This window comes from Micromesistius poutassou, assembly GCF_964030765.1.
Source record: "Micromesistius poutassou genome assembly, chromosome: 2".
Classification (NCBI taxonomy): Eukaryota; Metazoa; Chordata; class Actinopteri; order Gadiformes; family Gadidae; genus Micromesistius; species Micromesistius poutassou.
This window is the reverse complement of record NC_140272.1, coordinates 7,838,982-7,866,435: the sequence shown is the minus strand read 5'-3', so window position 1 is coordinate 7,866,435 and position 27,454 is coordinate 7,838,982. Positions and strand designations below refer to the sequence as shown.

Here is a 27,454-nt window from a genome sequence, read left to right as displayed (position 1 = left end):
CGTCGCGGCAGCAGCGGCAGCCGGGGCGGCGGTGGGGGCGGCGTTGACGGCAGACGGCTGGTACGCGTCCGCCTACCGCCGTACCAAGGCGGGCAGCTCGGAGGAGTGTCATCGCTCACCCAAGTTGTTTCTATTATCATCGCTACATTGTCTCCAGCATATGGCGCGATTATGGACAGTATATTTTATTAAACACTCAGCTTCTGTTTAGGCTACTTCAACTTTGAGAATAGATTAACGGCGATATTTTTTTTATCGCCCGATAAGAGTCTCGCGTTAACGCAGCACGTTAACGCCGATAACGGCCCACCACTAATATATATATATATTTATTTATTTATTTATTTATTCATTTATTTAATTAATTAATTAATATTTATTTATTTATTTATTTATTTATTTATTTATTTATTTATTTATAGCCTATAGGGTGGCCAGATGTCCCGCTTTGTGCGGGACAGTCACGCATTTCCACTTTTTACAAATTTAGACGTTGTCCCGCATTGTTATTGATAGTTATTGACTCGATTTTTTAAAATGCGTGTTTTATAATCTGGCATTTATCAAATAGCTGTGCGGAGACAGCAGTGAGGGCTGTCTTCAGGGGGCGGGGCGGGCCGTTTGATCATGTCAATCAAACTGGGACGCGGACGCAGGTTAAGGGAACGCCCACCAACATGATAATGAAGATAATAAGAAATTATTTCCTGGGACTGGGAACGCCTCGGGATCCCCCCGTCAGAGTTGGTCAATGTGGCCCGGGAAAGGGAAGTCTTTTTAATGTGAAAATCAGAAAACTTCATAATAACATGGTTGCTATGACGGTTGCTATGGACGCTGAACCCAGCAGCTCGCGTGCCGTTTAAATCATGGCTATAAATGTTTGTCTTTGCTGATTATGTTATTTTATGTAACCGTGTAAATGATGTTCTCTTATTAACGTGAAACCAGGACGTTTTGACGGGTTTAACGAGAATAAATAAATAAATAAATATATATAAATGAAATAATGGCCAGGTCGTGTAGTCGATGGCAACCACCATAGCGCCATAGAATCCTATCTGCCCCATATTCTGTCGAAAATAATCTCCCGATTGAAATGCATTGGATTAATTCACTCTGATTTAATTCACAGCCCATTCACTCCTGTATTAACCCGACTACGGCTCTAGTAGACGTTGTGACCATCTTTCCTATTGGATAGTTATTAGGAAGACATTAACATGGTTGCTATGGACGCTGAACCAAAACTATTGTCTTTGCTTGTAGGCCTATTGTTATTTCATGTAACCGTGTAATGATGTTCTCTTATTTAACAACTTAAAAAAAACTTTAGTACATTTTTTAGAGCAGGTATGGCGTCTTCTTTCTTGTGATTTAATAGAGTGGGTTAACAGACCATTTTCTTTGCTTCGAGGATGTCTGGTGGTCTTCGTATATAATAAATAGATTAATTAATTGGGAATTTATTTTTGACTTCAGAAGGGGGGGGGGATGCGCAGGATTCGTCAAAACAAGTAGGCTAAAATAATCTAATTTATCAGAATTTTTCAGCAGACCCCCTCAAAAACTGAAACTAACCACGTCCCTTAAACCCAGTCTCATTCCAGATTGAAGTAAAACTGCGTTGGTCCACAGAGGAAAATGCATTACGGCTCTGAACATGTGACACGCCTACATTTTTTTGGCCCATTCTTTTCAATGGGCCTGCGTCCACGTCACGTGACTTGCTATGATGGTTGCCATCGATCGCCCCCCATATCTTTCTATTTTCCGCAGTTTAGACTTGTATAATTAATAAGTTACTTTTGTAATCAACTTGTTTTGTAATCTTTTTTTAAATCTCTGTTTGGTGGCTAGTTACGTCACTCTGAGAGATGCGCACGGACATATTTGGTAGTGACACAGCCTATAACCTATAGACTATAGCCTATTGATTTTTTTATTTAACGAGGCAGGGTTATTTGAAATAATTCATTAAGTTATCATGTGTGAGAGGTCATTCCTCCTCCTGAGTGTGTATTGACTATTTCTGGTGATTGAAATCCTCATTGCAAGCTTCCTATTTGTACCCCTACTGTCCACAAGCACACCCCCCCCCCCCCCCCCCCCCCCCCCCTCCCCATATGGATATGGAGAATTGTTGCTATGTCCCAGTGGTGGTGGTGTCATATATATGAAAGAGGGCATTCAAATATACTACAATGAAAGCAGGCCGAAGCCCTAAAGGAAGTGATGCAATAGGTAACTTCTGAGTGAAGGCCAGTAACAAGTAAGCTATAGACCTGGGGTCTCTTTTTTATCAACGGGGGTCGCAAAGGACGATTATCAACTTGGGGGCACCAGCCCTACAAGAAATGACTCACCAAGTGCTCCATCTGATCTTGTTGCACCTCACCGGCTCGCTTGCAAGATTTTGGCCTGAAGTTCTTCTCAGACCTACACCCTGGCCATCCAACATGCATATCTGAGAATCAGGCCTCTTTTTAATAATGACAAAAAGTTATGAGAGAAATGCACATTAACTTTTTGTTATCTCATAAGGGGCGTGGTGCTGACTCCTTTTGACCTTTTGACCCCAGACTTCAAAAACTTGTCCACAGGCCAGCTGTGTCTACACACCTTAAGGCACACATTAACACCTCCATCCCATCAAAAATGGGGACTGAAACTAACCTAGTCTTATTCACATTTACCTTACTGTCCGAGGTCACGCCCCTTTTCCCACCTTTTCGAGATGGCTACAGATGCCAAAATGTATACACACATTTCCCAGGGTCCTGAGAACGACATATCTGAGATTTGGAGTTCTAGCCCTTACAGAAAAAAAGTTTTCCAAAATAGACAGTTTTTTGGACAAAGCCTCTCAGAAGTGTTGCGTGTAAGACCTAGTGGATCAGAATGTGGTGGAAAGAAAGTTTTTGGGATAGGAAGGTCATACCGCCCTGAAACTTGACTACCTTATTCTAGGGCCTAACTGGGACCCCCACACCGAAACTTGGCCTTCTCGGACCCCGAGGGCAGGGAGGGGGGGGTCTGAGGTTTAGGGTTAGGGTTAGGGTTAGGGTTAGGGCCGGCTTTTTTCCAGAGACCCACAATTTTCACAGAGTAATCCCAAGATGCACCCTGAAGGTCTAATGGACAAGATTCTACCTCTTGTCAACTAATTTATTAAGCTTACTGCTTAATGTCCTTGCCTCAGCCACCTATTGCATCACTTCCTTTAGGGCTTCGGCCTCCTAATGAATCACTTTAGTATATTTGAATGCCCTCTTTCATTTATATGACACCACCACCACTGGGACGTGGCAACAATTCTCAATATCCATATTGGGAGGGGTGGGGGGTGCTTGTGGACAGTATAGCCTACACTAGACATAAATAGGAAGCACACTCAGGAGGAGGAATGACCTCTCACACATGATAACTTAATTAATTGTTTCAAATAACATGCCTCGTTAAATCAATGAGCTTGATGTTTTGCTTTCATGAATAGGTTATAGGCTGTGTCACTACAAAATCTGACCATGCGCATCTCTCTGGGTGACGTGACTAGCCACCAGACAGGGATAAAAAAAAAAAAAAAGGTCAGAAAGTCAAGTTCAATGCAAAAGTAACTTATTAATTATAAGTCTAAACTGCGGAAAATAGAAAGATATTACAAGGTGAATTTTGAAGGACACCTTAGAATATCTGTCTATTTCCTAGCCAGCGGACCCTAGTTTACGACAAAAACAACACAATTGACGGCAGCTCAGTTGCCGTCAATTGTAAATAAACCAAAAATAATTATGGGTTTTGAGTTTATAATACCACAGGAAAATATATTATTAACCACCCTGCCAAATTTGAAGGACTAAAAAAATCGCGAAGTATATAAAATTATGCTTCAAAGTTGATGAAAAATGAGCAGTAATCCCTGGCTCAGGACGGTGGGGGCGTGTGCGCTGCAGGCCAGGAAACCACGCCCATCACCGGAGAGCCAACTGCAAACTGACAATTCAAACCAGACTCGTGAGCGGTAAAACCATAGACGGGTGAAACCACAGAATGCTAGTGCGCGGTTAATGTATTTATACCTAGAGGGCAGCAGGGGGCGGGTTTATGTGAGTATGACCGCTTTACGTAACGCGGTCTTCGATGTAGACCCGCCCATTTTAAACCTGCACACAGAACATTCTCTGAGGCCTAGCTCCTCAAGGAAATGATGAATGGGAAAAATATTTTTTACATGTTTTGAGGGACACATTTAAGGCCTAATTAATATGATAAGAAGAAAAATACTGAATTTGGTTTACCCGGTCTTTAACGTCGTTAACGTGGTTCGGAGCAGAGCTATGAATGAATGTCATGTTACAATGAATGTTTATGTTTGAACTCATGAAGTCGTTTGCAACGTGAACGGTGCATACATTGTGTACATTAATGTTTAATCAATTAATAATAATTTAATAAATAAATAAATTAACATCACAGCGTCCCGCTCCTATCACAGGAACCTAGAATCAATATGTTCGGGGGTTTGTTCAGAATATTGTGCATATAACGTGTAGGCCTACATGTATTAAATGCAGGATATATGCGTGGATGTTACAGAAAATGAAATAATGGCCAGTTTGTGTAGTCGATGGCAACCACCATAGCGCCATAAAATCCTGCGCAGCCTGCCCCATATTTTGTCGAAAATAATCTCCCGATTAAAATCCATTGGTTTAATATTGAATTAATAATATATATATATATATATATATTTTTTTTTTTATTATTATTATTATTATTAATTAATATATATAAAAACATACAATTATTTAGTCATAATATTATAAGTAGACCACGTAGCTATGTAGCTTATTGTTATAACAAGATCTGTATCTGATCATTGACCATTGACATAGGCCTACATATTTATATATGTATTTATTTATTTATTTATTATATAGGCCTACGGAGACCACCAGACCTCCTCGTCCGCGTCCCAGTTTGATTGACATGATCAAACGGCCCGCCCCGCCCCCTGAAGACAGCCCTCACTGCTGTCTCCGCACAGCTATTTGATAAATGCCAGATTATAAAACACGCATTTTAAAAAATCGAGTCAATAACTATCAATAACAATGCGGGACAACGTCTAAATTTGTAAAAAGTGGAAATGCGTGACTGTCCCGCACAAAGCGGGACATCTGGCCACCCTATAGGCTATAAATAAATAAATAAATAAATAAATAAATAAATAAATAAATAAATAAATTAATTAATTAATTAATTAAATAAATGAATAAATAAATAAATAAATAAATATATATATATATTAGTGGTGGGCCGTTATCGGCGTTAACGTGCTGCGTTAACGCGAGACTCTTATCGGGCGATAAAAAAAATATCGCCGTTAATCTATTCTCAAAGTTGAAGTAGCCTAAACAGAAGCTGAGTGTTTAATAAAATATACTGTCCATAATCGCGCCATATGCTGGAGACAATGTAGCGATGATAATAGAAACAACTTGGGTGAGCGATGACACTCCTCCGAGCTGCCCGCCTTGGTACGGCGGTAGGCGGACGCGTACCAGCCGTCTGCCGTCAACGCCGCCCCCACCGCCGCCCCGGCTGCCGCTGCTGCCGCGACGCGCACCGGAGACGAGCGTGCCGTGGACCTGTAGCGAGGGCGCGTCCCGGTGCCGTTATATTTTCCCGTGTTTGAGTTTGTGATAGTAAGCGTGTAGTAAGTTATACTAGAGTTTGTGATGCATTTTGGAAACAGGAGATGAGCCCCTGGTCTAATGCGCCACCTGGCTTGAGAAACCCGTTCTCAAAGACTTACTTTTAGTCATTATTTAGGTAGCACACACATATTATGAATGCCTTCGGCAGAATTCAAATCAGCCATTTTAATCTAGATTAATTCTATTATATATATATATATTTATATATATATATAGACCTTACATGTTTATATTCTGAGAAACGCTCCGATCGAAAACGCATGGGTTAACATTTCGTTATGCGCAGAACGAAAAAAGTCGGACAATCGTGCTCTGGGACACGATTCAATAGATTAACTTTTGTGCACATGAGCACGAAATGTTTTTGAGGAGGTCTGCTGTAAAAACCGGGAAAATCAGAGTAGCCCTATTACACTACATTTACCCTTTGATGCATTTGTTGTTTTGACACATAAATAGCTAGAGGGTGCATTGTACTATCTGCGCACACCCCTTCTATAGTCGAAGAAAATATCCCAATTGAAAGGCTATGGTTTGAATTTCGTTCTGTGTAATACGAAATAAGTCAGACAATCGTGCTTTGGGACACGATTCAATAGATTAACGTTCGTGCACATGAGCACGAAATGTTTTTGAGGAGGTCTGCTCTTAAAAGCAGGGAAATCAGTTGTATCCCTAATACACTACATTTACCCTTTGATGCATTTGTTGTTTTGACACATAAATAACTAGAGGGTACACTGCTGCGCACACCCCTTCTATAGTCAAAGAAAATATCCCAATTGAAAGGCTATGGTTTGAATTTCGTTCTGTGTAATACGAAATAAGTCAGACAATCGTGCTTTGGGACACGATTCAATAGATTAAAGTTCGTGCACATGAGCACGAAATGTTTTTGAGGAGGTCTGCTCTTAAAAGCAGGGAAATCAGTTATATCCCTAATACACTACATTTACCCTTTGATGCATTTGTTGTTTTGACACATAAATAGCTAGAGGGTGCACTGTACTATCTGCGCACACCCCTTCTATAGTCGAAGAAAATATCCCAATTGAAAGGCTATGGTTTGAATTTCGTTCTGTGTAATACGAAATAAGTCAGACAATCGTGCTTTGGGACACGATTCAATAGATTAACGTTCGTGCACATGAGCACGAAATGTTTTTGAGGAGGTCTGCTCTTAAAAGCAGGGAAATCAGTTGTATCCCTAATACATTACATTTACCCTTTGATGCAATTGTGGTTTTGGCATAAAAATAACTAGGGTGCATTGTACTATCTGCGCACACCCCTTCTGAAGTCTCTCTCTCTCTCTCTCTCTCTCTCTCTCTCTCTCTCTCTCTCTCTCTCTCTCTCTCTCTCTCTCTCTCTCTCTCTCTCTCGTTTCGTTCTGTGGAGCACGAAAAATACGTTTCAGTCTTTGAGCGGGTCTTCTGCAAAATCGGAAATATTGACACACACACACACACACACACACACACACACACACACACACACACACACACACACACACACACACACACACACACACACACACACACACACACAGCATTGGTTTACATTTCGTTCTATGTAGCACGAAGAAATCGGAGAAACGCTCCCATTCACGATGCATAGGTTTACATTTCGTTCTGTGTAGCACGAAAAAAACGCTGCCACTCAAAATGCATCGGTTTACATTTCGTTCTGTGTAGCACGAAATAATCGGAGAAACGCTCCCATTCAGAATGCATTGGTTTACATTTCGTTCTGTGGAGCACGTTCATTTCAGTTTTTGAGGAGGTCTGCTTAAAGATCGGAAATATTGACATACATATAACAAGAGGGTGCACTGTACACCCACACACACTCTCTCTCTCTCTCTCTCGCTCTCGTCTGAAAAACGCTTCCATTAAAAATGCATTGGTTTACATTTCGTTCTATGTAGCACGAAAAAAATCGGAGAAACGCTCCCATTCAGGATGCATCGGTTTACATTTCGTTCTGTGTAGCACGAAAAAAACGCTGCCACTCAAAATGCATTGGTTTACATTTCGTTCTGTGTAGCACGAAATAATCGAAGAAACGCTCCCATTCAGAATGCATTGGTTTACATTTCGTTCTGTGGGGGACGTTTGTTTCAGTTTTTGAGGAGGTCTGCTTTAAAATCGGACATATTGACATATACTGTATATAACTAGAGGGTGCACTGTACTGTCTGCACACACACTCACTCACTCTCTCTCTCTCTCTCTCTCTCTGAAAAACGCTGCCATTCAAAATGCATTGGTTTACATTTCGTTCTGTGTAGCACGAAAAAATCGGAGAAACGCTCCCATTAAGAATGCATTGGTTTACATTTCGTTCTGTGTAGCACGAAAAAATCGGAGAAACGCTCCCATTCAGAATACATTGGTTTACATTTCGTTCTGTGTAGAACGAAAAAAGTCGGACAATCGTGCTGTGGGACACGATTCAATAGATTAACGTTCGTGCGCATGAGCACGAAATCGCGTGATACCGGGTTGGAGTGTGTGCGTCTGTGTGCGTGCACATGCATGTGTGTGCGTATGTCTGTGTGTGTGTGTGTGTGTGTGTGTGTGTATGTGCGTGCACGTGCATGCATGCGTGCGTATGTCTGTGTGTGTGTGCAGTGCCAGCCTTTAAAAGCCTGGCGTGGGGCGTCTGAGGCTGTGCCGTGGTTTAACGAGCGTCCTTCAGATGTGTCTCTCCTCTGGTCCGTCGCTTCCATACGATGGATCTCCAGCCCAGTCTCAATGGGCCTGAACCTTCACCCCTCCTCCATCTTACATCTCTGAAGACCACTGGCACTGAATACACTTTAATAGTTTAAGCAGAGTTAAGGCAATAGCTCAGAGCAATGTGTGTGTAGGTTTGATGATGTCAGTAGAGGGACATAATGTATAAGAGGGTCTTAATGTATAAGCCCTTTGTCTTCCCCTCCATGATGTCACTGAACCTGACACAGATAACCAATCAGGAGGCAACGCTGGAAAGAGCCTTAATCACTCACGTGAGTGAGTGAGTGAATGACTGAGTGAGTGAGTGAGTGAGCAAGCGAGTGAGTGAGTGAGTGAGCGAGTAAGCGAGTAACACACACATGCAGTGGACTTTTCCATCCATAGTATAGTGGATGTGCTTTTTCAAAAGCATGTGCTGAACTTTGGTCTGGAAATGATAACAGATTATAATTGTATCTTTTTGCCCTTCTCGCCCTATTAATCTCCTCTAACTGACGGTAGGTCACTCTGAGTTCTTCAGTTAGAAAGTTTGAATCCTCATTTAGTTCTGCGGCTTTGTTCACTGAAAAGAGCAGCCACCATTCGTTTTTGTCCACTAGCTGGGATTGCGTTCAGTGTACGAAATGTACACTATATGCAGATGACATCACGCAAAGCTCTTTAAATCTTTGAGGATCAATCAAGAGGATACTGATGCTGGTTTATAATGAATACACGCTACTGGTGTTCACACAAACACCCAACACCACCCACGTCTGTGTGTTCCATTATCAGAAATTAAATCTGTTACATTCAATTCAATGTCATATTGTGTTAACTGAAGGTATGTATATTTAGTTGAAAGAAATGAATGACCGTGCTGTGATTCATGTTAGTTCTTAGTCACTGTTTAATAAAAAATAGCCTCTCTCTCTGGAGTCTAGAGGCTTCAGATGTCTGCTGCTCTGAAGTCACTCAAATCAGCCAAGATCTAAAGATGTTTTTAATAGAAAGGAAACATGACCATGTTTAGCACGAGCACTTAAACCTGCAGGTACAAGACCACTTAATAATAAGGCATAATAATAGTCACGGATACGTTGCACATCTGCGTTCAGGTCGGTACCGTCGGGTTCTGTGTCCTAGCAACGGCGAATGGGAGCCTCTGACTTTGAGAGAACGCAGAACCTCTGACCTATTTATATCGCCCGAGAGAGGGAGGATTTTAATTGTGTCTCCTGCTCTAATTTATTTGCAATTTGTGGTAAATAAATTCGTCAGGGAGCCCTCACTGGAATGAAAATCTGAAAAGTTAGTTTGTTGGTAGGCAAAATCAATTATTTTAATTGCTTTTGTTCGGTTTCTTGAGGTAATTTTTGTTGTTGGAGTGGTGGATGAGATGAAATTTCGCGTTCCAGTTTTCAGTCGCTCGATTGGATTCTAAATCAGTTTTTTATTTTCCTCAAAACTAGTGCCACTTATTTCCACAACATGTCTTTACCAGGTTTCTTCTCCATAAAAATATCATTTAAAACATTACAAATTACCGGTACAACAATTTCAAAACACATATAAACATTGTCTTCCATTATGAGGATGAAAATAAAATACTAAATAGAATTGCTTGGTTTCTTAGTAACAGTAATAAAGTGCCTTGTGTTTCAGCCGGCTGAAGATGTGGAGATCTTCATCTACAGCCCTATCACAAACAGAGATGTCACTGCAAAAATACCAACAACGGTACAATGTACCCCTCATGTACCCCAGTGAGTACCCCAATGTACCCCTTCATTGGTGCAGCACCGCACTCATTCAGGATAAGAATTAAAAGAGCCAATAAATAGGGCTGAAATGACAAATAGATAAACATGAATAGAAATGCTGTTTGTGTATTTGCAATATAATATGTCAAATATCAAACGGCGGGTGTACCTGGGCCCCCAGGGTCAGAGATCCGTCCTAGGGCCATTCTGGCAACCAAACCCATACCCTAAAACCGTACTATAAAATCACTTTAACCTTAACCCTAAAACCTAAGCTTAAAGCTAAACCCTGAAACCAAACCCTAAAACCTAACCCTAAAACCACACCCTAACCATAAAACCACACCTTAACCCTGAAGCCTTGCATTAATCTAACCCTTGAGCCAAACCTTAACCCTAATACCTAACCCTAAAACCTCACCCTGACCCTAAAGCCTAACCCTAAACTCCCCCTTAAACCCTACCCAGGCCTTAAAGCCTAACCCTAACCTCCCTATTAAATCACACCCTAACCTCCCCCTTAAACCCCACCCTCTGATATATTATTTTAACATGGGTGTCCCCATCTGCATGTCTGGGTCCCACAGGTTCAGACTCCTGGGTGTTAAGATTCCCTGGTCACATGACAGGGCTTCCAATGTATGTATTGTAATTATTAATATGAGCTTAACCACGGCTCCCCCTGTTCCAGCCAGTTCCAGCCAGTCTCAGCCAGGTGGGCCCAAGCAGTCGGTACTCAGCACAAATAACGCTCAGCGCTGCAAGACATGACGCCAGACATTCAGAATATTTAATGCGTCACTGTTCCACTTTTAATGGCTGAGCTGTTGAAGACTCCCTCACCAAACACTCAGCATGTCACTTCCCCCAGACATCAGACCTCAACTTGGGAAAGAAAGACCTATACAAGAGAATATATATATATATATATATATATATATATATATAGAGAGAGAGAGAGAGAGAGAGAGAGAGAGAGAGAGAGAGAGAGAGAGAGAGAGAGAGAACGAACAAGAGAGAGAGAGAGAAAGAGGGAGGGAGAGAGAGAAAGAGGGAGCGGTAGAGAGAGAGAGAGAGAGAGAGAGAGAGAGAAAGACACAGACACATAAATAGACACATACAGACACACAGAAAGAGAGCAAGAGACAAGAGAGACACACTGGAGAGAGAGAGACACGCACAGAGAGAGAAAGAACCAGCAGCCCTTCAGTAAGGTGCGGTTCAGACAGAAGTTATCTCCTACTTGTGCACTTCTTGAGCCCAGATCCTTTCTTCAGCGCGTGCCGGCTCAGCTTGCAGTTGAAGTTGTTCTCCCAGAACTCAGCGAACCAGATGTTCCTCCTGTTGTTCTCCAGCGTGCGGCTGGTGAAGTAGCGGTCAAACCCTGAACACAGTCACCAACAGAGGCCATACGTCAGAGAACAACTGGCCTTTCGTTATGTTACTGTGGTACAGTAAGGAACACTCGTTAGTGCCAAGCACTAACGAGTGTTAGGTTAACCTTGTTTAGGTTAGGTTAACTTTAGCTTAGGTTGACTTTATTTAAGACTCTACTTAATGCATTGTATATTGTTCTATGCCTACAAGGTACTTGTTGCTGCCATGTATTTTAATTCATCAAATGCACAGTATAGCACAGGGGCATTGAGCATTCATTCTAAAAACATGCAGCAACAACTACATATAAGTTGTTATTAAATTCTAAAGGCACATCTGCATGTCTTTAGAATTTAATGCTCAGAATGACCCTGTGCTATACTGTAAATTTGATCAATAAAACACTTAAATTATATGTCCAGGTTGGCCAAATGATTTTCTCATTAGTGTGGTTGTAATTGGTTGTGTGCGACATTGGTAACTACTTAACGATGCGGCCTTGATAGAACACAGAAGCCGGTATCTTTCCAATTTATATTATTTTGATTTGACATGGAGAAAACAAATAGATAAGTGAAAAATATAAAATTAAAACCCACTAACTAATAACTAATTTAAGTCAATGAACAGCACAATGGAAGAATTTTAAAACCTAAGAGAGGGTTAGCCAGAGCATTGCCATGATGACAACGTTAAAGTAACCAAACACTGGGTTTCATCTGCCCTGACCCATGAGCAGCAATATTGCTATGAATATTGACTCTATCTAGGAGGAGCCGGGGATCGTACTAGCAACCTTACGGTTACAACTATGGCATGGGCTACATGTTATTGGCCATTTGGGTCGCCAGGTAATGTCAAGCAAACGTTCTGGCTGAATCTGATTGGAGGACCTGAACAGCAATATTGCCCTGCCCCTAATTAAAGGGGTGATATTATGCAAGATTAAGGTTGCTAGTACTATCCCTGGCTCCTCCCCAGAGTGTTGAGGTGTCCCTGAGCAAGACACCTCACCCTAACTGCTCCGGACAAGCTGGTTATTTCCTCACCATCGGTGTGAAAATGTATGTATGAATAAGTTAGTCGGGATTAGGCCCAGGATGGATGAAGCACTCCTTTGTTCCCCACTACATTCCCTGTCATCTAACATAAGTAGTTTCAGGGCAAGGTTTGTTCCTTCAAGTTCCAACACAATTGGATAAAAGGTGGTTCACACAGAAGGAGGAGGAATGGGGTCGGGGCTTGTGTCGCGTACCTCTGATGGACAGTCTCTTGGGCAGGATGGTGACAGCCCCCTCCGCCATCTCCTCCTGGTCCAGCACCGGGGAGATCTTGGACCCCCAGCTGTCGGAGCCCACCCAGATGAAGTGTCCCGTCTGGTTAGCCTTCTTGGCGGCGTGGAGCAGGCGCCTGCCGACACACGGTGAGCACGCGACGGGGAGCGGGTCAGACGGGGAAACACGATCTGCTCCTGAGGTTCATGTTTTATTCTGTCTGGTTTCTATTGTTGTTCTCCTATCTGGAGCAGAACGATAAGCAACAAACTATTTTCTCTCCGATTACAGAAGTCGTCTGACTCTGAATATCTAAATCGTTGTTTTTGAGGTTGTCTTTTAAATGTGATCCCTGCTTGTATGAAACTCTGCCATTTGTGTTCAGGTTATATAAATAAACTTGCCCTATATTGAAGACTCTGCTTTTGAAGTTGTCCCAAAATGTGGCTATTATGCAGTGCAGTAAATATTCATCTTTAGATATATTATTATGCTTCTTTCTTCGTCGTTAGCACAGCGAGGACTGAAGGGAAAGTGAGTTAAGGAGATCACACTAAAGAGTTAAAGAGTAACTACTTTTAATACCAGGTATATGATTCATTATTCACTGATTTGATGATAGCAAGTCCATATTCGTATTTAGATTTTACAATAAATTTTCTGAATGAAAAATATTTTGTATTACTACACCATGAATGCGCAAATAATGACCTGCAATTATTTCATGTTATCGATGCATAGACGGACGGTTCTTTGTCGTGTCTATTAAACCATCATTCAGTATTCCAACAATCCATTAATGATCTGGTTTCAGATAATGCTAAAATCAGTATTCTCATTTTCCCTTCCTTATTATGGGAAAACAAATCCATGTTGTGCTCCGGCCTCCGTGTTTAGACCTGAGTAATGGAGGCCCGATCAGGATGGATTGGATGCTAGGAGCCCGGGGTACTTAAGAGGGGGTCAGTCACCTGATGTCGTCCTCGTTGGCGAACAGGATGACCACCCTGGCGTTGGGGTTCTCTCGCAGCCTCCGGATCACCTTGTCGAACTCTCCTTGTTTGGGTTCCCGCGGGATCTTCACTGACTGGGAGATGCACACGCCCCCTGGGGAGAGGAACATTGTAAGGACCATTGTTAGAACCATCGTTAGGGCCGTTGCTAGGGCCGTTGTTAGGGCCATCGTTAGGACCATCACTAGGACCATCGTTAGGACCATCGTTAGGACCATCGTTAGGACCATTGTTAGGACACTCGTTAGGACCCTCGTTAGGACCATTGTTAGGACCCTTGTTAGGACCCTCGTTAGGACCCTCATTAGGACCATCATTAGGACCATTGTTAGGACCATTGTTAGGACCATTGTTGGAACCATGGTTAGGGTCATGGTTAGGGCCACGTTTAGGGCCATCGTTAATACCATCGTTACTTAGGGCCATCGCTAGGTCCATCGTTACTTAGGGCCATCGTTAGGTCCATCGTTGGTACCATTGTTAGGACCATCGTTCATGAAGAACCAGGTTAATGAAGAACCAGGAACCATGGTTAATGAAGTTTCATCCAGGAACCATGGTTAATGAAGAAGATGGTTAGAGTGTCTCATTAGCGTATCTGCTTACCCCAAAAAAGTATTTGAACTCAGGGAGGATTGGAACGTACACACACACAGATTAAATTGCGCCACTCAAAACAAATGTTGGGGAAGGTGGTTCAAAGTCCAGCTTAAAGAACCGAGGTGGAAGTTAGCGTGTTTGTTACTTTGTTACTTGGTGTCTGTATTGCCGACGTCTCATTAGAGGAGAGCACCACTGCCCCCTGAACCTTAACCAAGGTGCACGAGTCCTGTTCAGCTATATCAGGACACAATAAGCACGTCTGGCTCTGAAGAACGCTGTCGGTGGTCTGAAATCGCCTGTATGTATGTATAATATGTATATATAATACGGAAAGTTTAACAGAAGTAGAGCTCCACAAACAACTTAGCCTTCCTGGCCCCTGCGGTTGTCTGTCCTCCCTAGTGAAATAAATATTACATGTCCCGCCTCACAGTGAGCCTGTTTCGGCTCACCGCTGCACTGGCATCACAGCTTCACATTATTGTACACGTCACTCATGGTTTCCTACAAACACTGCAATCCCCTGCCAGGGCTTTTCCCAGGTTTCTGCAGCCGTTTCACCTCAGGAAACCAAACACAACAGCGTGAACATAACACAGTGACAATTCAATATCACCTGGATGGTCTTTGAGATGGTACACAAGTCCCCTCTTTCCATGTGAAAAGGGGCAGGATAAACCAGGGGGGTTAGTGTGTACTGGGTACGATCCCTAATGTCCACAGTCTACCTGCCGGCCTTACCCCTACCAGTTCCTTAATGTCCTTCCCATCCACTTTGGATAAAAGCATCAGCCAAGTTACAAAATAATTACTTATCAGTAGTAGTAGTAGTACTAGTTACTACTAACAGTAGCAATAGTAAACATAGTAAAATGATAAATGGACTGCATTTATATAGCGCTTTTCTAACCAGTGGCCACTCAAAACACTTTACAATATCGTCGAACATTCACCCATTCATGCACACATTCACACACCGACGGCGGTGTCAACCATGCAAGGCAACAACTTGTCGAGAGCAGTTAAATGTTAGATGTTTTGCTCAGGGACACTCGGAGGAGCCGGGGATCGAACTAGCAAACTTCCGGTTATCAAACAACCCGCTCTACCTCCTGAGCCAAATGCAGCCAAAAAGAAGGGCCATTGTATCCCTTCCTACACCATTATGGAGTGTGGTGTGGACAGCCTTCCTGGTGTTCCTCCCAGTACTGCTTCCACGGCCCAGGGAGAATAGTATTGTTAGTGTCATGGCTGCTCCACTGACAGGCCAGGTGGGTCCACGCACTGAGCAGTCTGCTCTTCTTCTTGGCAGGAGTAGAGGCTGCTGAATCCCCCCCACTAAGTTACAGGAGGGAGGAATCACTACTGTACCCATACAAGTCACTGAGGATTAGGGGAACAGCTTTGGAAAGCCTTTCTTAGAAACAGGTCTGCCCCGCCTTAGGAGTATCTTTCTGTTTGCTATCTTGGCGCAGAGAGATTACAAAGAGCGACACTTTTATTTGAATGTTTTCAAATGTTTTTAACAGGCTGTTTATTTAGTGGTTTTGTTAGAGTTTTTATTAAATCGGTTTTGGTTCCTTGTCGTTAGGGAGCAGAATGGGGGTTAACCGTTCACTCAAGGGGTTCACACCCAGAACATAACGCCTGGCCGTCACCAGCCTGACCCCCATTAGACTATGCCCCTTGTCTTGGCCAGGACTCCCTGGGAGAAGAGTTATTGTAACTCAATGGGATATTTTTCTGGTTAAAGACAGGTTAAAAATAAATAAACTGTCCTGTCTATCTGGCTCATCAGTGGGAACTGCAGACAGGATTCCCAGTCCTGTACTGGGGAAAGCACTCTAAGGCAACTAGATCACTGAAGGGCTTTAAATATAAGGACTGACGGTAACACCGCCCCCTCTCCACTTGTCTGTACATAATAGCACAGGATATATATATATATAAATATAGAATATACAAGTATGGGTCTTGCTTGTCTGTCGCTTTCTCGTCTCTTCTCTACTCAGAACTTTATCTTTTTATGAGTCCCTTAGTATAATTACCATTTTTGGACAATAATTCTGAGCATTTAATGACGGTAAAGTAAGGCCGTGTGTGCATGTGCACGATGTGCACGTTCACTACAGAGCCAGGACTGACTCATCCTCGCCACACCAGAACCTGCTGGGGTCTGAGCTCGGCTTTGTTGTTCACACCACTCCTAAATACCACTCCAAAACACAAACCTTCACAGACTCTCAGAACTCGGCCTTTCAGATGCTTCCCGGAGGTCTGGGACACTGGAAAACTGATTAAAGACAGATTTATTTTAATGAGTTTTATTCTTGTTTACATACCGTTCCAAGGCCATACGTTCCCCGTCAAAGTGAGTATGATGCAAATGACATCACACGCTGACGGAGGCTGCAGAGTGTATGTAATAATAGAGAACCTGTGCGTAGCGCTGGGCTAATAAGACGGACAGCATCTGTATAGCTTGATAGCATCTGTACAACCTGATAGTATCTGTATAGCCTGATAGCATCTGTACAGCCTGATAGCATCTGTATAGCCTGATAGCATCTGTACAGCCTGATAGCATCTGTATAGCCTGATAGCATCTGTATAGCCTGATAGCATCTTTACAGCCTGATAGCATCTGTATAGCCTGATAGCATCTGAACAGCCTGATAGCATCTGTACAGCCTGATAGCATCTGTATAGCTTATGTATAGCCTGATGCACCTGTATAGCCTGATAGCATCTGTATAGCCTGATAGCATCTGTACAACCTGATAGCATCTGTATAGTATCTGTACAGCCTTATAGCATCTGTATAGCCTGATAGCATATTTATAGAATGATAGCATCTGTATAGAATGATAGCATCTGCTATAGAATGATAGCATCTGCAAAACACGACATCAGTGTCGTGTTTTGCACTAGTGTCCCAGACAGAGCTGTCAGCCCACTGGCCTGCTGGGAGACTGGTGGTTCACTCTGCAGGCATCCTCTTCCACACTCTGCCATGAGACAAGAGAGATGTTGTTGTCTCCGTCTTTCTAGAATGTGCCAGTTGGATATTTATGTTAAAGTGTAAAGAGTGTTTTGATCTGTGCAATGATAAATGTGGACCCCCCCCATGAGACCTGAGACCTTAGGGTACTTAAGTATTCAGCGTGCGTTGATGACTATCTTAAATAAACAAACTAGCAGTTCTAACAGCCCTGCCCGGATGGGTCATGATCCTGTTTGAACCGGTTAACCCGGCGGCCATCTTGTTCTGGCTGGGTAGAACTTACGTATTCAGACATATGCGTTGGTTGAGTTCTTTGGGCTCTCTGCGATTGTACCTCTACAATTCCAGAGTTAAACCGTACAACTTCAGAGCTCAAAAATATGAATTCAGGAAACATCCATTAACACTGAAAGGTTGAAAAAGTTTTTTTCTTTTTTTAAGATTGTAGATATTTTTGGGGACTTTACAAACGTTATTGAAAATGGGAGCCTTTCCCCCGAGTGTTGATTTAGGATACTTTGATTTCAAAAGTTACTTTTTCTTGCAAACTGCTTTTACAGTACAAAGAGGTTCACCCGTTTCATGAAGTAGATTTTTTTGGATATGTGAAATTGATATTGAGCTATTTTAATATAACTTCCAAAAGGTTTATTTAAATTATACAAATATATTTAGTGAAATCTTAGTCCAATTAGTCTTTTCATTCAAATAACCACTATAGTCTTTTTCTCACCCTTTTGTCCATATGTGTGTGTAGTTTGAGGTACGCTTAGATCTTTTTCGCCCTGTGCATGCTGAGTTTACAGTCAACGACGCCCAACGCCATACCATTAGCTCTGAAAAAACAATTAGTTGTTTCTCTGCTCCGCTTGCTTTTTAATCGCACATCTTCACCGTTCTCCGCTCACCACACAAATCTTTGTGTGTGTTCCGGCCACAGAACCACTCAAGTAAATAATTAAAATGTGGCCGTGATTTTCTCAGTGTTTCTTGGTGTTTTTCCCTAAAATTAACAACATAAAAACAGGGATCTGCCAATGAGCTTGATGAAGTGGGGCTGTTAACTCCTCTGAGACCGGAGAAAAGCAGTGTACAAAGCACTTTAATTTATGTAATATTAGAAAAGCGCATGCTTAATTTATTATACTTCTCCAGTTGGAGAAAGTGCAGAGAAACCAAAGCAATGCATTTTTTTTATCAAATAGAAAAATAAGGCCAGTACGGTTTCAACAATGATTACAACAATGGAGTAAGACGAATAAAATAAAAAAAATTAAAAAAAACTCAGTACACGGTATCAGGATACGATTGCCACATATTCCTCACTAATTATGCATCGCTCGCCCCGAGCTGTTACAATGGGCCGCATTTATCTGTGTGTTTCAGTCATCTTGGCAGAGCAGAGATGCCGTTCATTAAAAGTGAACTGCATCCTTTATTTTCCTTTCTTTCCGTCTTTCTTGGTATTTGATTTCCATCCTGGTGCTGTAATTCATCATTTATCCAACAGCGTGCTGAAATCACCCTGAATAGCCTCTGTGATTGTGGCCTTGTGAGACCGTCCAGATATCACGTCTGAATATATAAGTGCGGCCTTGGCGGAGCAGCAATTGATTTCCAAATATGGGCAAATATGCGTGGTTCAAAAGACTCCAAGACGCCAATTAAATAACTCAGTCATGCTCTCACTCCCTCTCCGCTCTCGCAGAATCTGAAGACGTTGGTAAGTAAAGCCAATATATTCCCCTCTGAGGAAAGCCTTGCACGCAGTCCCAGTTCATCTTTTAACGTTGTTATTCTGTCGTTCTCGGATGAAACGGTTTGGATGCTTCGCAGATTGCTTCGTTTTCCATCTGTGCCGCCATTGTATTTTTAATCGGCAGACTGCGGCACTCCTTGTAAGTCAGGACCTGAAACTACTTCCTCTTAGCCGATTGGTCCTTTCATAGCTCCCCTAGCCGTTTGGCCAAATTATAGCGCCTCAAGCCGATTGGTCCATTCATAGCTCCCCTAGCTGATTGGTCCATTCATTGCTCCGCTAGCCGATTGGTCCTATCATAGCTCCTATCATACTTCCCCTAGTGCTGATTGGTCCTTTGATACCTCCCCTGAGCTCTGATTGGTCTTATCATTTTTACATTTTTCGAAAAGGCTTTCAATGGGCAGGTACATGACATAATCCCTAAACAATTGAATAATGCTATACGAAGTATAGATCATATTGTCTATTTGTTAAACAGAATAATAAATGAAAAGAAAGCTTCAAATTAACTATTCCACCAACAGGTGGTTGCACCGGACCCTTCCAGTATGTGTGAAGTCGTGTTTCCCAGTGTTTTTCAGGTATTCCACTTTACCTCTTTCTAACCTTCTAACACACAGTTTTTTTCCTCTCCTTGTTTTGAGTTTCTTATCTCGCTAGAATAACTACAGTAATACCCCACACCCTCTACTTAATCTATCCTTGTCAAGTTTGTCTGTTTTTCTCCTAAGACCTGCTCGAGCACCACATGATGGTGTCGCCTGTCGCCGGGTAAATCACGCACATCGGGTGATTGTACTTCTTTGTCTTCGGTGTGTTCAAAGATAACAAACATTAAGCAGATGGGAGCAGGAGCTCTTGGACTGATAAACCAGACATATGTCGCTGCATTATTAATATATTTATATTCTGTTGCCAATAATGTCTTACTCCTTCAATTAATAGAAACATATTTGTGAATGAAAACAATGCTGCCTCTGTTTGCAGTAGCCTAAATAACATGGATTAAACCAAGTGAGAAGGACGAGTTATCCTGCATTGGTTCCTAAACCCAAACTCCTCTTTAAACCCGGGGACCTCCCCTTTTCTTGTTCCTCCTCCTCCCGCTCCTCCTCCTCTTCCCCCTCCTCCTTCTCCTTCCTCCTCCTCTTCGTCCCCGGCTCACTGGGCTTAGTTTGGGTCGGGCAAACACTGGGCGAGTTCACAGAAGGTGTTTCCATGTTCACTCCCTTCAGCCACATGACCAAGGTACGACAAGATCTCACACTGAGGTTCACAAAACGCTCTCACAAAACCATCATCACCCTGTGTTCCCCACAACCAATCAATAGACCGAGCAATCGATCAATATATCATTGGCTAGATCATCAATCGACAGAACAAGCAACCAAGTGACCCACTGGACTGTACCATCTGTGAGGGGCAGAGCGATCCATCATTCATCTGGGCGGACATCGAGGGGTCGATCTGGAAATTGCTTGTAATGGCTCATCAACTTCAAGCCTAGTCGTAAAAGAGGGGGCCTTTAATTCCGTCATGCCCCATAGCAGCACCCACGCAAACATAGACACGGTCAGTGGCTCAGAAAGCACCGGCCAACAGCCAAACTCCACTTCCTGTTGTGTTGTGGGTTCTTTGGTGTGAGCGCAGTGAGTTCTCCAGCTGAAGAGATCGTTCCTAGCCAGGACAGGCTGAGGTACTTCCTCCCATCTGAGAGTTGCTCTCCCTTACTCTGAAGTGAACAACCTCTCTAGAGATGGTGAGATTCTCTCCTGGAACATGGGATTTGGCAAAAGACGTGGAAGGGAAGTAGATGCTGTGAATTGTTTTACTTGTGTTGCGTACTTGTGTGAGTTGTGTGCCTGTGACGTGGGCGCCCGTGCAGGTGTGTGTGTGTGTGTGTGTGTGTGTGTGTGTGTGTGTGTGTGTGTGTGTGAACCTGCTGGTATGTGTGTTTGTGTTTGTGTGTGTGCATGCCTGTGATGTGGGTGCATGATCTGGGGTATGTGTGTGTATGCCTGAGATGTGTACGTGCTGGTGTGTGTATGTGTGTGTGTGTTGTGTGCATGTCTGTGATATGTACATGCTAATGTATGTGTGAGTGTGTATGTGCTTGTGTGCGTATGTGTGTGTGTGTGTGCCTGTGATGTGTGTACGTGCTGGTGTGTGTGTGTGTGTGTGTGTGTGCCTGTGATGTGCATGTGCTGGTGTGTGTAAGTTCTGGTTTGTCAGTGTGTTTGTGTGTGATACTTGTGTGTGTGTGTGTGTGTGTGTGTGTGTGTGTGTGTGTGTGTGTGTGTGTGTGTGCCTTTGATGTGTGCGTGCTGCTGGGCTGTGTGGGTGTGTTTCTCCCTGTCTCCATCTACAGGGTGCTGGCACGGACGTGTTGCCGTGCTGAAGTGAGCAGGCGCACAAAGCCTTTTGGCATGTGAACGAGTTTGAAAAGGCAGCAGCGTACTCCTCAACACACTCAAGGATCTTCCTCCTACTCCCGCGGTTCAAGGACTTGTTTACACAAACCCGGCCAAAAACGATCTTTGTCATGTTGAGAAAAAAACAAGGAAAAACAGGAAAAGGGCTCTGTGCAGTTTTGAGTTTGACATTCCCCTCTGTTTAATTCCTCTCAGCGATGTCGCTTGACTCCTGCGGTCGGCCCAGTGTCGCGTCATGACCCGGCGCCCCCCACTACAGAGGCTTTAGACGGCCGGGCCGGAGCCCTGTGGAGGAGTGCTTCAGTCGGACGCACACCAAACCGACATTGGCACCGTGTCAGAGTGCAGCGCCATTAGGCGCAGCTTTCCGACGAACTGAGTCCTTCAGCACAGGCGGAGGGACTGAGGAGACACAGGAGAGGATTTACACTGCGCACTCTCCAACGCATGAGTCATCTCTCGTCTGTCCTTCTGTCAGTCTGTCTGCCTGTTTGTTCAGCCATCCGTGTGTTCTCACCTATCTATCTGTCTGTCTGTCTGTCTCTATGTTAACATTTAGTCGTTTATCTTAGGCTTTTTTTCCAAAGGCACTTCAAAGTGAGGCTGAGAGAATTCAAAGCTCACGATTTGAATGGGAGCAGCAGCATCAACACCAGTTACAGCGCAGCACAACATGGTTAAAATACAATACCTGGAGGGAGAACAGAGCAGCCCCAGAATCACAGATACAACAAAAACACGCGGAGCTTACCAATACAAGTAGTCAAAGGGCTAGAGAGCATATCAATGTGAATTTAGACAACAATATCTGTCTGTCTATCTACCTGTCTGCCCGTCTGTTTCCCTGTCTGTCTACCTGTCTGCCCTTCTGTTATCCTGACTCTCTCCCTGTCTGTCCATCTGTCTCCCTGTCTGTCTCCTTGTCTGTCCGTCTGTCTCCCTGTCTGTCCGTCTGTCTCTCTGTCCTTCTGTCTGTCTCCATGTCTGTCCGTCTGTCTGTCTGTGGCAGTCTGACACGACCAATCATCGATTCATCCTCGAAAATTGAATACAAAACTCATTAGATTTGACCAAAATAAAATAATAACAAAGGTGTGTAATCTCTGTGTGTCTGAGTCTGAGCTGTGTCCTCCAATCAGATCATTTCATTTGAGTGCCGTTTCTCGCTCGGCTTGTCTAGACACCCCGGCCGTGTCAGCTCTCAGCGGGGCTGGGACGGCACAGCTCTGACCTGTCCTCAGAACACAGATCTGTCCAGATAAACAGAGGTCTACTGCAGCACACCGGCTAGCTGCACGACATCAACCTCAGCTGCAAAGCTCAGCCGCATAGCCTCATCGTTAGCAGAGTATCTTAGCTTCAGGGCCTAGCTTAAACGACTAGTTGTGAAGAGGAACTGCATGACTGTCAGGAGAGCATCACCTGATGTCAGTATTTTGGCACAACGTGGATGTCTACCCAACGCAACATAGATCCATGGATAGATCCATGGGCCGTGGCGATTGGCCAAGAGGGACTGGATCAGGAAGTAGGAAGTTCACAGATGTATGTTACTACTATTTCACTAGTTTTTTAGAAGTTTTATCCCAAGGTGTGTGACTGTGAATGTTCTGGTCGCTAATGAGCAGCTAGAGGGTAATGGGTCTTACTCAGGTGCCTAGGTAGAATGATATGGGGGTCTCAGCCCAGGAACCTTATGGCTACAGAACCGTTTAGCTGGAAGTCAAACCCCCTAATCACCAGTCCATCCAACTCTTTCTTTGAAACATATCAGCAACTTCCTCCAAATTGCTTTAGCGCCGAGTGTGAGCGTGGTGGTCGAAACGCTGCTGGGGAATCGGTTGGAGTGGTTGGAGTCACTCGGTTGGAGTCACACGGTTATTTGTCTTAATGTTTTTGGAATAACTTGAACATCGAGTCCCTCGGAGGAAAACGAGAAAGAAAACACCAGCATCTGATGAGAAAGGATGGCCAAGCCCTGGAGGAATAAATCATCTATATAATAATTGATACGCCGGGGGGGGGGTCGTTCCCCATCATTAGTGGAGTCCAGCGGTCCGATAGCCTTTGACCAGGGGGGAAGGTTCTGGAAGGGGTAGGCTAGGTCTCGGCGCTGGAGAATCAGGCCAGCAGGAGGACGGTGGGGCAGGGGGGGGTTCTGGGGAGGCTACGTGCTGGTGCTGGAGAACCAGGCCAGCAGGAGGACGAGGGCATCGATATGCAGCAACAGCTGGGGTCACTTCGCTGACACCCAATCAGGATGCAGCTTGAGGTCCTCACACAACGCCAGGCACTGTTGATGGATGTTCATAGAAACAAGTGCCAAGCACTAACAATCACTGGGTTAACCCATTCCCTGTACACAACAAAGATTGCTAGCATAAGAGGCTACACAACTAAGTACTATTTTTAAGTGCCAGGATGTACAATATACAATAAATGTGTACATTAAGGGCCAGGACGTACAACATACATTAAGTGCGTAAGAGGGGTGTGGAGGGGTAAGGGGGAGAGGCTATGCAGAGTCTAGGTGAACTCTGAACAAGTGAGTCTTGAGTCTTTTCCAGAAGCTGATAAGTGACTCTTTTCCATAGAAGCAGACCCAAAGTAACCATTTTTTAAAAGTAGAGAGATGTGTGAAGCCCATTTGGCAAACCGAGGACCGATGTGTAAAATGAGACGAGCCAGGATCACCCTCATCGTCAAATCCCTTAACTGCCTCTGCCTTTACCAACCGTTAAAACACCGGCCTTTTAAGCCACAGATGTTGGCTCTGCAAAGAACAACAAATGCAACATCAACGTTGTTTGCATAGAATTATTGAATTACGAGATTGAGGAATTACGAGATTGAGGAAAAACAATGTTGATCATGTTGCGTTTGGTTTGTGTAATGTTTGGTGATTTTACTGGACAGGCTGTGAAAACGTGACAAGGTGAAAGCCTTGTCACGCCAAGAAGCCAAGAAAACAACGCTAAATGGACTGTGCTTGTAGCATGGATCAGAAACGATAAAGCAAGTGTGCGATTGGTCAACTCCTCACAGACGAATGCATTGCAAGGGCAAACCAATCCTCTGTTGGAATTGTTTTGGATTCACCCCGACCAAGCAAAGAAAAAACTTGCTGGACACAAAGGACACAAGCCTTCATCGCACAAGGTGCAAAAGTCTCAAGATGAAATGGCCACAAAGGCAGTGGTCCAAACCCAGCCTCCGGCCAGATACAAAGCTTCATGGACGCAAAGGACATGAGTCATGACCGATGTGAAATACAACTGTGTGTTGTCTGTATACAAGATGTACCATTTATTAAATAGGCCTTTACCAAACATATGAAATGTCTCTCCAACCAATACGTCTCTGAAACCAGTATGTCTCTCAAATGATACGATATAGGCTAAAGGCCTTCCACTAAATACAAGATCTGTGTGTGTTCTTCTTGTGTCTGAGACGCGTCACTATGCATGCAAAGTACGGCTTGAATTCTTAACAGCTTGATTCATTATTCATTAGTATACTATTGTCACCATTATACTAAAGTGTGTGGGTGAGAGTGTGCGCATGAATGCCTCTGTATACGCGTGTGTTTGTGTACGTGATGTGTGTGTGTGAACTTGTTTCTGTCTGCACCTGCTGAATGTGTGTATGTGCCAGAATGTGCGTGCATGTGTCTGTGTGTGTTACATTGACATTTATATTTAGGGCATTTAGCAGACGCTTTTATCCAAAGCGACATACAATAAGTACATTGTCTGAAGAAAGGGAAACAACAATATATCGCTGTCGGTACAGTAAGGATGTTCATAGAACCAAGTGCCAAGCACTAACAATCGCTAGGTTAACCCATTCACCATATACAACAGAGATAACTAGGATAAGATGTCAAAAATGCTATTATTAAAGTACTATAAAGTACTATTTTTAAGCGCCAGGACATACAACATAAAATAAGTGTGTAGGAGGAGTGTGGGGGGTAAGGGGGGAGGCTATGCAGAGTCTAACTCTGTGTTGATGTATACATCGCCGCAGACACAATTTCACTCTGAGTGACAACGGAACACACCAGCGTCAACACACTCCCGTTTGGTTGTCTGCATCGACGACCAAACATTGATGTCCTGAGGAGCCTGTTGGATCATTTAGCTGCGGATTAGTGCTACACTAGGCGTGTGAGCGGACGATACTGAAGTCACGCTGAAACAGAGGCGCTGCTGTTCACTTCAGATGGCGGCGTTGTTGTTCTGAAGACGTCAGGCCACCCTGTGATGCCGATAAGGGCCCCACTCCAACAAAACCAATTTGGCATCAAAGGGCCGGAGATGAAAAGGGACAGTGATGCCATTTTCCTTGAAATCCTGCTCTGAGACATATTGCCATTCCTCACTAACACACACACACACACACACACACACACAAACACACACAGACACAACTACACACAGCCACACAAACCATTGCAACATCTAATTTAGCTAACTACCACTGGGATGTGAACTTGTTTGATGATAGTATGTGGGTGTGTCTTTGTGTGTGTGTGTGTGTGTGTGTGTGTGTGTGTGTTTGCATGTTTAAATGTATCATTATACAGTGCAACCAAGCCAACGCCATTCTCATTACCTTTCAACACGACTGGAATGGACACCTCTAAAGTGAGGTCACTGCCTCATTCTTCTCGTCAGTCAACGTAAGTGGGCCAACTACGTTGGGTTCTGAGTACTTTGACAGAAATACATTTAAGCAGCAGCAAGTGTACCACGTCAACCGCAAAGGTGTATTAGCATAGCGTAGCCATGTATCCTTTGCTTAGCCGCACAACTAGCTCAGTGGGTGAAATGCACCTCCACACCCTATCCGCACTTTCTAGCGCCTCCGCACAGCAGCTACCTAGCGTAGCCGCCTAGCGGCAACGAGCACTCTACCGCTGGGCGACCTCTTAAGCCTCCAGCCTTCGCGTGTTTCCTCTGTGCATGCTGACACATGGACTCGTTCTCCCAGCATGGAACATCTGAACCACTATCAGCTCATCATTCATTCATTCATAGTGAACGAACGATGAGCGATGGGCTGGCTTCCTCCCACAACGTTGAGAAACACTCACTCCTCTACACCTGGCTGTGGAGACGCAGGATGTAGAGGTTAAAAGTGTAGATGGATAGAGAGAGAGACGGAGGAGAGATCATTCCCCTAGTGTTGTGCTGCTTACTGTTTAGAAAGTGAGAAACACAAAGAAATAGAATCCTTTCGACTGCAAACCCACCCTTGAGTGAAGCCGGATGATATTTTGCGGTTTGTTAACCGATCGGTCGGTTAGGAGTTGGGACAGGTGATTTAGTGACCGGGTTAGCACAAACAAGAGACAGTATGTGCCCGTGTTGATAATCAGTCATGGTTAAGTACCGTCAAGTCCTGTTAAGTACCGTCAAGTCCTGTTAAGTACGTTTAGTAATCATTCCAGCCCACCACCCACCCAGCCTGCGGACACAGATATAGACGACAAAAAAAGAAACCATATTTAAGTCTCTTCAGAGATATCACAGCTACTTAACCATCGTAGAAGGTTCCAGATGAAACGCTCTTTAATAATTTGAGGCTGGCTGGTTTTTATTAGGCAAAATCCAACTTTTGTCACAAAGCCGAAATAAAAAAGAGAAAGCAGGAGAATAGCTTGAGAAAGAACACGTCCTCATTTGCATGCAGAGGATGCAAAACAGATCTCCTCTGTTTACAAATGCTCAGAGATAAAAAGCGATTTGATGCTGCTCTGTCTTCCTCTCGTGTCCTGTCGT

The 27,454-nt window shown here is 43.7% G+C and overlaps 1 protein-coding gene across 1 annotated transcript in view; it reads right to left on the bottom strand.

The window, feature by feature from the left end:
• The window catches only part of LOC311339403 (metabotropic glutamate receptor 4-like), a gene marked incomplete at both ends in the record, with an annotated part of 110,060 nt that overhangs the window by 57,006 nt on the left and 25,600 nt on the right, over positions 1–27,454 (bottom strand). Inside the window, 3 exons of the mRNA XM_084464783.1 lie at positions 11,447–11,587; positions 12,836–12,990; positions 13,826–13,961. Of these exons, the coding sequence (XP_084320909.1) occupies positions 11,447–11,587; positions 12,836–12,990; positions 13,826–13,961 (432 nt within the window). The remainder of the gene's footprint in view (positions 1–11,446; positions 11,588–12,835; positions 12,991–13,825; positions 13,962–27,454) is intronic.